The 12,267-nt window shown below is 47.0% G+C and overlaps 1 protein-coding gene across 49 annotated transcripts in view; it reads right to left on the reverse strand.

The window, feature by feature from the left end:
* The window catches only part of NCOR2 (nuclear receptor corepressor 2), a 354,299-nt gene that overhangs the window by 168,396 nt on the left and 173,636 nt on the right, over positions 1-12,267 (reverse strand). For all 49 annotated transcript variants that reach the window (XM_083716710.1, XM_083716707.1, XM_083716703.1 and 46 more), the window contains exon 9: positions 3,642-3,708. In XM_083716710.1, the coding sequence (XP_083572836.1) occupies positions 3,642-3,708 (67 nt within the window). The remainder of the gene's footprint in view (positions 1-3,641; positions 3,709-12,267) is intronic.

Here is a 12,267-nt window from a genome sequence, read left to right on the forward strand (position 1 = left end):
TTAGATGCCAACAAGCAGGTGCCGCAGCATTAAGGATCTGGTTCCTATTTTGTGAGGAACAGACTTCCTGATATAAGGAGGACTTCCTGAGCTGCAGGAGGCCCTCCACTGAAGAGTAGAAATCATGGTGGTCAAACTAAAAAAATGGTATGGCTGGAAAAGGGACAGAAAATAATCAAGGGCTTGAAGCAAATTCCCTATGAGGAAAGGTTGCAACTAGGTTCCTGAGTTGTAACGAGATTATTGTGACAACTGGGTGTTCACCCTGGGACATTTCCCAAACCGCTCTGCGGGGTCCTGGAAAAGACACCAAGGGTCTCCACAGCAGACAAATGAGTGTGGCAAAAGTTCCTGGTAGTTTTGAAAAGCACTGTGGTTTTAAGAAAACACACACACAATTAAACAAAACAGGTAAAAGGTAAAGGTAAAGGGACCCCTGACCGTTAGGTCCAGTCGTGACCGACTCTGGGGTTGCGGCACTCATCTCACTTTATTGGCCGAGGGAACTGGCGTACAGCTTCCGGGTCATGTGGCCAGCACGACTAAGCCGCTTCTGGAGAACCAGAGCAGCACACGGAAACGCCGTTTACCTTCCCGCTGGAGCGGTACCTATTTATCTACTTGCACTTTGACGTGCTTTCGAACTGCTAGGTGGGCAGGAGCAGGGATCGAGCAACGGGAGCTCACCCCGTCGCGGGGATTCGAACTGCCGACCTTATGATCGGCAAGTCCTAGGAACAACATATAAATAATGAAGTACATAGAAATGCTTGTCGTTTCTTGACAACAGGTCTGCAAAAATGCTGTCCAATACAGTTCCTTAAGTAGATAGAATGAGAGCAGGAACTTTTACCCCCCCCCCCCTTTACACACACTCAAACGTGAACAGGAGTATGACGCAGTTGGCAAGAGGCATTGGGGGGGGGCTGAGCCAACTGTCCAGAACCCAAGAGGAAGGCACACATTAAAAACCGCATGAACTGGCAGGCTTCCATGCCCCCCCCCCACTGCTGCCCCAAAAAGACTGAAGGGGGGGAAGGAGGAACCAAGAACGTTCAGAGAGTCCCTGCAGTAATCCTCTTAGGCCTCCTGGAATTACTCTGGTCTATTGTGTACCGTAAAAGCATGGCCGAAGCTCTCTAACGGTGAAGAAAAGCATGCGAAATCCTTCTGACGAGAAGGCCACAGCCATTTCCTGTCAAGCTTGAGCCACTGTACTGCAGTCTTCACTGCACAGGCCCATCCTTAAGGACTGCCTGGAAGTTTCCAGGTTGATTCCCCTCACCTTTATCCATGGATGGTTTGAGGCCAATGTTCCTGAGAGACCATTCTTCCCCTCACAGCTTCCATAGAGGTGCTGCTTTTTAACCTTGAGTGGCTCAAGCCTTACATTCCTGAGAGACCACTGTTCCCTTCACAATTTCTACTGTCTGTGCCAAATAAATATAACAGCTTTCCACGTGGCAAGCACTCAATGGCCTGGGCACGCAGATTGGCATTTTCTTCTTAGGTGCTTCTTGTCACTCACATCCTTTCCTGCTCCTTTTTCATGGCCAACAGCAATATGCTTTGAATGCCAATTGTTGGAAACTGCAGGAGAAAACTGCTGCACTCAGGTCTTGCTTGCGGGCTTCCCACAGGCATCTGGTTCACTGTATGGAGCAGGATACAAGGCTAGATGGGCCACTGGCCTGATCTAGCAGGCTCCCCTTAACTTCTTATATTCCTTTGGCCAGAGTTCCTATTATGCAAGGTGTGGATAAACATCTGTGGGTGGCAGACTGGGAAGAGGTATGGGTCCACTCATGGGGATATTATGGAAAATCTGACCCACAGGGCAAACTCCATTGTGAAGTTCACCAGAGGACACCTTGCCAAAGGCACAACTTGTATGCTGTCTGTGTAACCACATGGAGGTCAAAACGGTCTCAAAACTCCCATCATCTCTGACCACTGCGCACGTTAGCAGGAGCTGATGGGAACTGGGAGTCCAGTAACACCTGGGAGGGTCACAGGTTCTCTGCCTGCCATAAAGAAACAAAGACCAGATTGACAGCAACTCGCAGAGCAGCACAGGGCAGGATTAGTCACTACAGCCCCAAAATGCCCAGGTAGGAAAGTTTGGCCTGTCCAAAATGAAACAAGCAGCACTTGGTCATTTCTCTGCTTCATAGCCCTAGTGATAAAGTGCCTGTATTTGAAAGAGGGGTGGTTGATGAAAGTCAACCCTTTCATTTTAGCAACAGCTTAGTGGCTTCTTGAAACAGGTCTAGATCCAGCCAAGAACAAAGTGCTGCTCTGCTTCAGCTGTGCTTGATGCTCAGCCAGGAAGAGAAATATAAAGAGATTCAAGTTTGAGCTCCCAATTAATCCGGCTGAGGATTCAGTCACTTTAGCTTCTGTTTAGCTCAGTACCTTGAAACACCAAGCATCCATCTGACAAAAGGAGTGTTCCAGCCAAACGGCATCTCCTCTGCTAACTAGTTAAGCTCTGAACTGTAATCCCTTTAGAATGATGATTTCAAAATAACTTTCAAAGAGCTTTAGAAGTAGCAGCAGAAAGTGGAACAGACCCCAGTTATGCATCTTGTCAAAACATTTAAGATACTGGCATGACTCAGTCAGTACTGCTAGGATCTATGAGTAAAAGGCTGCAAGGACCTGGCCAGATTCTTCAGAAGCAGTACCCAGATCTAGGCTTAAGAACACAAGAAGAGTCCTACTGCATCAGGTTAAAAGCTCATCCAGCCCAGCATCCAGTTCTTACAATGGCCAACCAGATGCCTATCGGAAGCCTGCAAGGAGAACCTCAGTACAACAGTGCTTTCTCCTCTTGTGATTCCCAGGAACTGGCATTCAGAGGCATAGTGCAACAGTGGAGGCAGAGCATACCTACTGCGGCCAGGAGCCACCGGTGGCTTGAAGGGTTCGGAGAAACTGAAAGCCGAAGGAACTCAAAACAGGTGGCAGCTGGGGCCTTAAGCACAGGCGGCAAAGGGTCCTACTCAGCTGACCAGGCAAGCCCCTGCAATTTAACCCAGGGATGACCAATCCAAAGACATCATGTTGCCTATCACACAGGCTATTATTGCACGGCCTGGATTCCCTTCGGTTCCTCAAGGGGGCGCTGAATCCAGAACATGAACAAGGTTCCGGGTAGCTCGCCAAGGAGGGTGCCTCCCCACAAACTAGCAATGTAAACAGAAAATGGGGGGGGGGGGTCATGGACTGTTGACCTAATGGCCCCACTTTATTCTCCCGCTAGCAGTGCTCATTTACAGCACCAACTCCTTCCAGTTTTAGCTATGCCCCTTCCTTAAACACTTAACTTAAATACAGTCTGGTTATTTCAAAAAAGCAAAATTCCCCTCCACCTGCTTTCTCTACCTGTCCATTTCCCCTTGCCCTCTCCATCTACTTCCTCTGACCTGCTCTGCATCAGGCTTCCTTCCCCAGGAATCAACTTTTCTTTCCTAAGCACTCTTCTCCCCTGCAGATCAACGCATCTCAGTGCCACAGTGGGGGTGAAGCTGCATCCTCCAGGATCTGCATACATGAGTTGCCAATAGACTATGTAACTCCATCCTGGATATGTTTGTTTTTCAAAGGAGTCCCACAGAAGCCAATGGGGCATCACTTACCCACTGCTTGCGAGCATGATTTCTCCTCTTGAAGTATAAGATCAACTTCTTCCGCATTGCCTGGTTTCTGCGTAGGAGGAGAAAAGGTAAGATTTTGTTAAAGTGCCTCTCTCTCCTTCTCCCTCTCCATCTCTCTCTCACACACACACAGTTCTAGCATCAGTCTGCAAAGTAATTGTTCACAATGAGTTTTATCCATGGCATGATCCTCAAGAGGCACTTACATGCTTCCAAACCATGCAGAGAAGGTTCCAGCAGCATTTTCTCTGGCCCACGTTTTAAACAGCTGCAGAAGTTTAACTGAGCACCTACAGGTACCTGTCACATGCAAACTGCTTATATAGATGGTTCACACGAAGGTGGGGGAAAACACAAGTCCTTTGGAATTACAGACAACCTGAAGAAAATTTCCCAGCACAACTTCAGTGTTATTATTTTTATTATTTATTAAATTTGTATACCACGCTTCATCCGTAGATCTCAGGGCAGTTCACAACATGTTGATGGATAGCTGAACCCAACAGAGTACAAAAGGCTATTTGAATGAAGTTCTTTTTGCAGGAACTTCATTGAGCAGCTACAATAGAAGTGTACATCTACACTATGGTTTTGAAGGATCTGCTGTGTACCTCTACACCACAAACTCGCATTACTACAATAATTATTAATATATTATACACACACATAAAATATCGTGCATACAACCTATAAAACACAAAATATATTCACATTTTAAATTGATGAATATAATTATTATACAGTATAACAAACAACTGCTATATATTACTTTTATATAATAACTTAGATAAACTGTCATTCATAGAATCGTGGGAATCGTAGCATTTTCAGGAGAGGAAAATTAGGATTCTCTAACAACACTCTCAGCCAACTACCATTATCAGAAATCTTTAGGGGAAGCTAAGACTGCTGAACTGGTATAAAACAAGCACATATTTAAAGTGAAGACAAGCCGCAGATATTTGCATGTGACCAAAATTTTGCCTGGTCACTCCTCACATAAATCTAAATCTCTTTGGGCTGAAGGCAGGGCAACCCATTTGCTTTCAATGCCACCCAGGAACCAGCTGGTGCAACCCAAGAATAAGTGTGGCTCGAGGCAGATGACCATGCAAGCGAGCGAAGTTACGTGCTGCAATAGCCCTTTAGATTCCCTGTGATTTTGCTTAATTGAGTGAGCTCTGAAAATCATCAGGCCAACCTGGGGCATATGACTTTTCAGTTGCAGGCCAGAGACCATCTGATCAAAATCTACCTTTCCTATGTTTGCTATCTGTTGCCACAGCTGTGTGACTCTCACCAAAGCTGAGCCCGCTCCAAGCCTCCCTTTGTGCCCTAGTAGACTCAAACGATTAGCCAGGACAGGTACATACATACTTTGTGGAAGTGGCCTTTTTTTAACCAGCTACATGAGGTGACAAGCTAACACCAGGTTCCCAAACAATGGCCAAATTGAGCCCCATTTTCTCCAGTTTGGCTGCAAAGGCTTTGATGTAAAAATAGGACTCAATTTCCAAGGTATTGCTTGGCAGGGTAGCAGCTTCCTCCTTTCAACTGGAAAACAGGAGCTGACCCTCTGAATCAAAAACCCTCTACCCCTATAACCAGAAGGATAAGCAGAGGGAGAGCCCTCTGTGGTTAACCCAGTTACAGCCAGCAAGAAGGGCAAGAGAAGAAGCAGGTCCACCATTAAACAATTCCATTACAAAGCAGTCTGCTCCGTTTTGATCTGGTATGCTTAAAAACAACAACAGAACATCACCCCTCCGCTGCTGTTTGGAACAGCATCTGCCTCTGCAATTTAATTAAGTACCACAATGCTCCAGCTTGATTTATTTTACATGCATGTTTCTAGGTCTCATGGTGGGAGCAACAAACAAGCTTTTCGGGGGGGGGGGGGCAACAACTGTGAGTCACTGTATGCTAAACAACAGCAGTACGGCAATGCCCACAAGCCCGTCCTATAAACTTCGTGCTTGTTGCCCTGGGTTCCTTCAGTAGGAAGGCCAGAATAAAAATTTAATTGCTAGTAACAACAACAGTAACACCTCTGAAGATGGTTTGGAAACTTCAGCTGGTGTAGAATTTGGTAGCCAGGTGTGCCTCACTGTGATAGGACGGTTTGAGCGTATTACACCAATGCTGGTCTGACTGCACTGGCTGCCCGTTAGTTTCTGGGCCCAACTCAAAGTGTTGATTTTGACCTATAAAGTCTTAAATGGCTCAGGACCACACTAACTCAAGGACCACCTCTTCCTATATGAACTGACCGAGACCTGAGATCAACATCTGATACTCTTCTACGTGTGCCTCCTCCACGAGAGGTCCAGAGGGTGACAACATGAGGACGGGCCTTTTCTGCGGTGGCACGCCTGCTTATGGAATGCTCTCCCCAAGGAGGCTCAACTGGCACCTTCATTACATCTCTTTAGGCACTAGGTGAAACACTCCTCTTCAACCAGGCCTCTGGCTGCTCAACAACCTATAGCCTTTGAAATGTGCTTGTGGGAGGGGGTGTTTGTTTTTCTTCTTGTTTTTATTATGTATTTTGTTTGTGTTTTTATATTGTATTGCTATACTGTGAACCATCCTGAGATCTTCTGATTCAGTGTACAGTGGTGCCCCGCAAGACGAACGCCTCGCAAGACGAAAAACCCGCAAGACGAAAGGGTTTTCCGTTTGCAAGTTGCTTCGCAAGACGAATTTCCCTATGGGCTTGCTTCGCAGAAGAAAGCCCATAGGGAAATCTCCGGGGACCTCTTTTAAATGCTGGCGGTGGGGAGCAAAGCCTTTCCCCCCCCTCCAGCCTTCAGAAGAGGTCCAGGAAGGCCGGCGGAGGTCTGAAGGCGGTTTCCATAGGAACGCATTGATTTTCAATGCATTCCTATGGGAAACCGTGCTTCGCAAGACGAAAAACTCGCAAGACGAAAAAACTTGCGGAACGAATTAATTTCGTCTTGCGAGGCACCAATGTAGTAGACAAATTTATTAAATAAAAATAAAACAAAACCAGTAGGAACAACAAACTTGAAATAAATGGCAGATCTTTAGGTCTGGGCATTTTCAGCTACACCCCCCCCCCCCAAAACACATGAGAATAATAACAACACCCTATTCTGCAGGGCTCTCATAAGAATAACAGACGTTATCTTTATAAAGCACTTTGAGAAAGTGCTACGTATATACTAAATGTAGAACCAAAATGGTGCAGCACAAGGCTGGAGGATCTCAGGAGCGCGGGTCAAAGGTGGCCTGCTAGGGCCTCCCCATTTCGCCTGCGAGGTCATTTTGGTGGAACTCATGCTCACCCATTCTACACTTGCTGTCATATATGGGGCAGATAAGAGCGGCGCCTCAAAGGAACAATCAGGAGCTTAATTTCCCCATTGTTGCTCTGCAGGAGCAAGGCACACTCCCACTTCCCTCTCCCAGCATTGCTCTTTGAAGCAGCTTCTCACTGTTCCTTTAAACTTATGAGAATCATGAGTTTAATGGAACACCACAAAGCAGCTTCCCAAAATCTTTCAAATAGCCCTGCACTGCTCCTTTAAACCTCTAATTTTCCCACCCTGTGCTTTGAAGTCCCAACAAATAGGGCTTCAAAGCACAGCATCACCCAATGTCAGGTGATTGACAGATGGGTGACCCCTCCCACATGCCAAATTTAGCTAACCAGGAGTGGGGAGCCTCAACTCAGCCAGAAAGCTCATCAAGTGACTTTTTCCAGTCGTCATCTCTCAACCAAACATATCTCACAGGGTTGTTGTGAGTACAAAATGGTTGGGAAACTACTTTGAAAAAGTGGAGTACAAAATGCAATAAATAAATAAGAATTCATTATGAGGCAACTAATAAACATCAAATTAAATGACAACTTATTTGTTTAAGGGGTGTTTATCCTAACAACAGGTGTTCATGGAGAGCTAACCCAGTTTAACACCCTATACCATTGTGGTTGCATATTTTGTGAAAGTTAATTGCTCAGCAGATCCTATTCCCATCTTGTTTTTATCACTAGGTGTGTGGCCTAGTGGTTAGAATGTCAGACTCAGCCCTTGAATGCCACAGTTCAAATCCCCACTCAGCTGTGACACTCACTGAGTGACTTTGGTCCAGTCACTGTTTCTCGGCCAGACCCACCTCACACACTTGTGGTGAGGATAAAATGAAGGAGGAGAGAGTCAGGTACACCCCTTTGAGCTCCTTGGCAAAAAGGTGGGATATAAATGCAGTAATACATAAGATGAATAAGAAAACCCCGTTGGTATTGTGCAAAAACCACAAAGCAACAACCCAATTAAGAACTTGGTGCAATGAGGCAACAGCAAGGGTGAGCTCCTCCTGTTCTGCCCTCATTAAGGACAGTGGTAAGTCATCTGTGAAGGGCCTTCCCACGTGTGCTAAAGGTACCACACCAGAAATCAAACCCCTGAGGTTGAAGAGAAGGGTTTCTGGTGCTCTTTACATGCACAAGGGAGCAGCTCCAAAAGTGGGGAGGGGGCAGAGAGAGAAAGACAGCAGGAGAGGGAGTAGAAGACCATCCCAGCAGCCTCACCTTCTCCCTTCTGGGCAAGACAGGTGAAATAGTCAATAACAATCTTTTTCAAAAGCCTTGGGAACTGCTGGCCCAATCCAAGAGCAATGCAGGAGACCAGGAAGCCATAACACAGAGACTCCAAGCACATCAAAAGGGCTTGAAAGAACAGAGATGCTTTACAATACCTGCCTCAATTATTCAGTTTTGCTGGACCCCCAAGGAGGTTAATATGGAGGAGTGAGCGAGGCTGAGCTGGCTCTGTGCATTTGCAAAGGCAGCACAGAGTTTCGAAAGCTGCAAAGCGTTTACAAAGGGGCTGGGCTGCCTTGGTTTCCTTACCTTCTGCACCCCACCACGCCTTGTGCGGGGGGGGGGCACTCTGCGGATCCCACTCCGCTTCAAAAGGCTCCTGTGAGCACTGGTGTGCTTCGCAGCCAGTCCTCACTACGCGCCACTGCCGTTACTTAGAAACCGTTTGCGAGAAGGTTAATTCGGGCCATGTATCGGAGGAAGCACATGTCGCGGTCCCTGGAGGCATAGCAAGCAAGCGAGGCTGCAGAATTTCTGCAGCGCAGCTGGCAGAAGGTAAAGAACTGACACACACCAGTGGGAGAGGCGCTCAGCGACTGCAAACAGCACTTTAGAAAGGTCAGAACTGCAACACGCCATCACCACCCCAGCAACAATCTTCTAACTGTTTACATTGATTAAAAGGGAAGGAAAATCAGAGATGGCAGAAGCGCTGGGGAGTCCTAGAGGGTGGGGCCAAGCTAAGCACACAGAAACTCACCTTCGTAAGCAATGCAGAGGTTACATTTTTGGCTCTAACGGGCTCTTCTTTATTAAAAATAAATTGTAAAAAAATCCTCCAGAACTTGAGGGGTACTTACATATAAAAAGTAGCAGGGTTGTTGTTGCTTTGCCTTTTTAAATGTCAGCTGTCCCTTTTGTCATGGGAAGCTGTCTGCATGAAAAGATAGCTGCAGGGTTCAGAGCTGACTTTCATTAAAAAAAAATAATTAGAAGTTCATTTGGTACCATTTCCAAAAATGTAACAGGGGAGGTCTCTGCATCAAGACACTTACAATCTAAAATTCAAAAGGCAATATATGAAGAGGAAGGAATTGGAGACTGAGAGCAAAACAAGGGCAATTAGGTTTATTTGCCATGGGGCAAATGCTTTGGCCAACGCAGCATGACCAGGCTCTTCCTACTTGGACTTGGGCTGGACATGCTGCTTGCCCAGCTGATGCTGCACACCCAGATTCCCTTCACAGCCGAAAAAGAGGGTCCTGGGCAAGAACAATTCTGGGTTAGCTCCTGGTTCAAACTTTGGAGTGCCTTACATCAGAGATAGGGATCCTGCAGCCTTCCAACACTATTTGTAGGGTTGCAGGTCCACCTACTTGCCTTCCTGAGGAGTACTAGCTTCTACGTGAAACGTCTATAGGGTCAACAACCAGCATAAACAAAGTTTATTCCCTCTTCTTAAAAGCCACTGGGCAAAGAGAACAATTCCACCTTAACGCTCTCATCAGGCACAGTTCCAAGCTCTTTGGAAAGGGAGTCTGTGAAAGAAGTTTGGTGTTTTGTATTCCCTGGCCCACAGCCACCTGAATATCTCTGGCCAGCCTCCAGGGGGGTTAACAGCTTCAGTATATTGTGTAAACGTATGCTGCACGTAGATTAAAAACCCCAAAGCCAGGGAGTGGCTGGCAGGGGAAAGGAGAGAGATGAAGGCAGCGGAGATATAAGAGAGGCCAGCTTTCCTGAGACAAAACTGGAGCCAAGAGAGAGACAAAAGCATGTCTGTTAGGTGGTCACAAACTTTTATCACAGGTATTACATTACACAGGAAGCCTTTTAACTCATCCAAAAGCCAGGATCAACATCAGCAGAGAGCTTGGCAAAGGGGAACGGAAAGAAGGGGACCAAGTAGGGCCGGCGGCTCAGATGGCAGAAATAAAACAGAAGGAGATGCCCAGGGGCTGAAGAGGAGCGACCCACTTGCCCTTGCCCTTCCAGTCTAGGAAGAGATTTCTGCTAGCGGGTTTGGATGGAATGAGGCAACCCCAGTAAACAGGAACAGAGGGTAATTTCGTTTGGTCTGCATTTTAGAGAAGAAGCTTAATTCTCAGTTCAGAGATTTATATGTGTGTTGGTGGTGTAATGTGATCCATGGGTGCTTGGTCCATGTCTTGAGTTAGCACATCCCCGAAGCTGCTGGACGTTCTGAGTTGCACGGGGTTACCACAGCAACAGAGCAGAGTTTGAGTGTACGACTTGCTAAGTCATTCACCTTCCCTTTGGTTCAAGAATGCAGAGATAGGTATAATGGTCTCTAGGGCATTGCCTTCATTATGTTCTTGTATGCATGGGGGTCCTGATGCAAATCCTGATGCTGCCCTGTTTGCTGTCAGGGTCTGACTCTGAATCTGTGAGAGTCCAGGGAAGAGGCTGTGAGTTTTACAGAGCAGCGTTAGCTAGCATGGTGACAGTGTTAGCGGATCTCTCTGTACCTATGTATCTTTACTACAGAGACCAGAAGATCTGTATATAGTAGATAGCAGTGTTCAGCTTTGTCTTGTGTCTGGAGACCATAAACACTTCGTTACTTTTAGCTGTGTGGCAGAGGAGTTTTCCCCTAACTGGGACTCTGGAAGAAGCTGTTGTGCTGCAGCAGGAAATCTCTGAAGACTTTGCTGAGACACCACAGTGGAGTGGCTGAGGTGTGGTGAACTAACAACCGCCTTCCACAAGTCACCAACATGTGTGTCAGAGGTGCTCTGCAACTCAGTGGCAGGAGTTTGCATATTGCATGCAAAAGGTCTCCAGTTCAACCCCTGGCATCTCTGGTTTAAAGAAGGATCACAAAGCCAAACTGGTTCCCCCCAGATACTACCGGGCTCCCAATTCCCTCCAGCCCTTTGTGTTGGTCTCACAGAATATGCGGAAAGGGTGTGGCTCTGTGGAAGAGAACCTGCTTTGCGAGCAGAAGGTCCCAGGTTCAATCCCTGGCATCTCCAGCTAGAGTTGGGAATGCCTCCCCTCTCAATCCCTGGAGAGCTACTGCCAATCAGTGTAGACAACACTGAGCTAGGTGGACCAAGAATCGGACTCCATATGAGGCAGCATCCTATGTCTCTATGGCAGGGATGATGGGAGATGTAGTTCAGCAAAATCTGAAAAGCACCAGGTTGACTACACCTCAGCTAGAGGGACAGGTAGAAGGACCTGTTGTAAAACAGCTTCCTATATTCCTACTCATACTTTGCTCGCCAAGTTCTTGGTACTTCATCCACTTGGGTTGAGGTGGGGCAGGGGAGAGGGAATGGTACACAGTACTTGGGAGTCAGGGGTTGAGGGAGAAGGAAACCACCAAGGCCAGCAACATGCTTCTCAAGCATTTAAATAATTCATCCAAACACTTTCTTGCAAGCTCACAATAACGGAATGGGAAACTCTGAATGCTAGGGAGCAGAAAAGGGACCTGGGGAGAATTTTTAATTGAGGAGGTTGCCAGCTGTGTTTAAAAGGGGAAAGGGAATCAAGCCCCCAAGAAGACTATGCAAGTATGTGGCCACCTTGGCAACTTGCTGCATACCTTCAGCATAAAGCAGAGCGTATTACAGAGAAGAGAAGGCAAAAAGGTCAAAGAAGGAGAGAGCCTCCAAAAGCAAGATTTTAATAATTGAAAACAGTAGAAATGCAATCCTTTTATAGCCCAGCTCTTACCGGTGCAGATTCATTAGGGTCACTCCAGGCTAAAGGCATTTGAAACTATAGCCCAAGGAGGGGTTGGTAGCAGTGAGACTGCAGCACCTGCCTTGGAAGCAGAAGGTCCCGGGTTCAGTCCCTACTGGCATCTCCAGGTGGGGCTGGGAGAGACTCCTGCCTGAAGCCCAGGAGAGGAGCTGCCACTCAGTGGGGACAATACAAAGCCAGGTGGCTCTTCATATGCTGGACATTAACTTCCATCAGCCTCAGCCAGGATGACATGAGCCGGAATCTGACAATGTGTGGAGGGCCATGGGTTTCCCATCCTTGTGCTAAAGGATCCCATGCTATTTG

This window comes from Podarcis gaigeae (assembly GCF_964106915.1).
Source record: "Podarcis gaigeae genome assembly, chromosome: 16".
NCBI classification, from domain to species: domain Eukaryota; kingdom Metazoa; phylum Chordata; class Lepidosauria; order Squamata; family Lacertidae; genus Podarcis; species Podarcis gaigeae.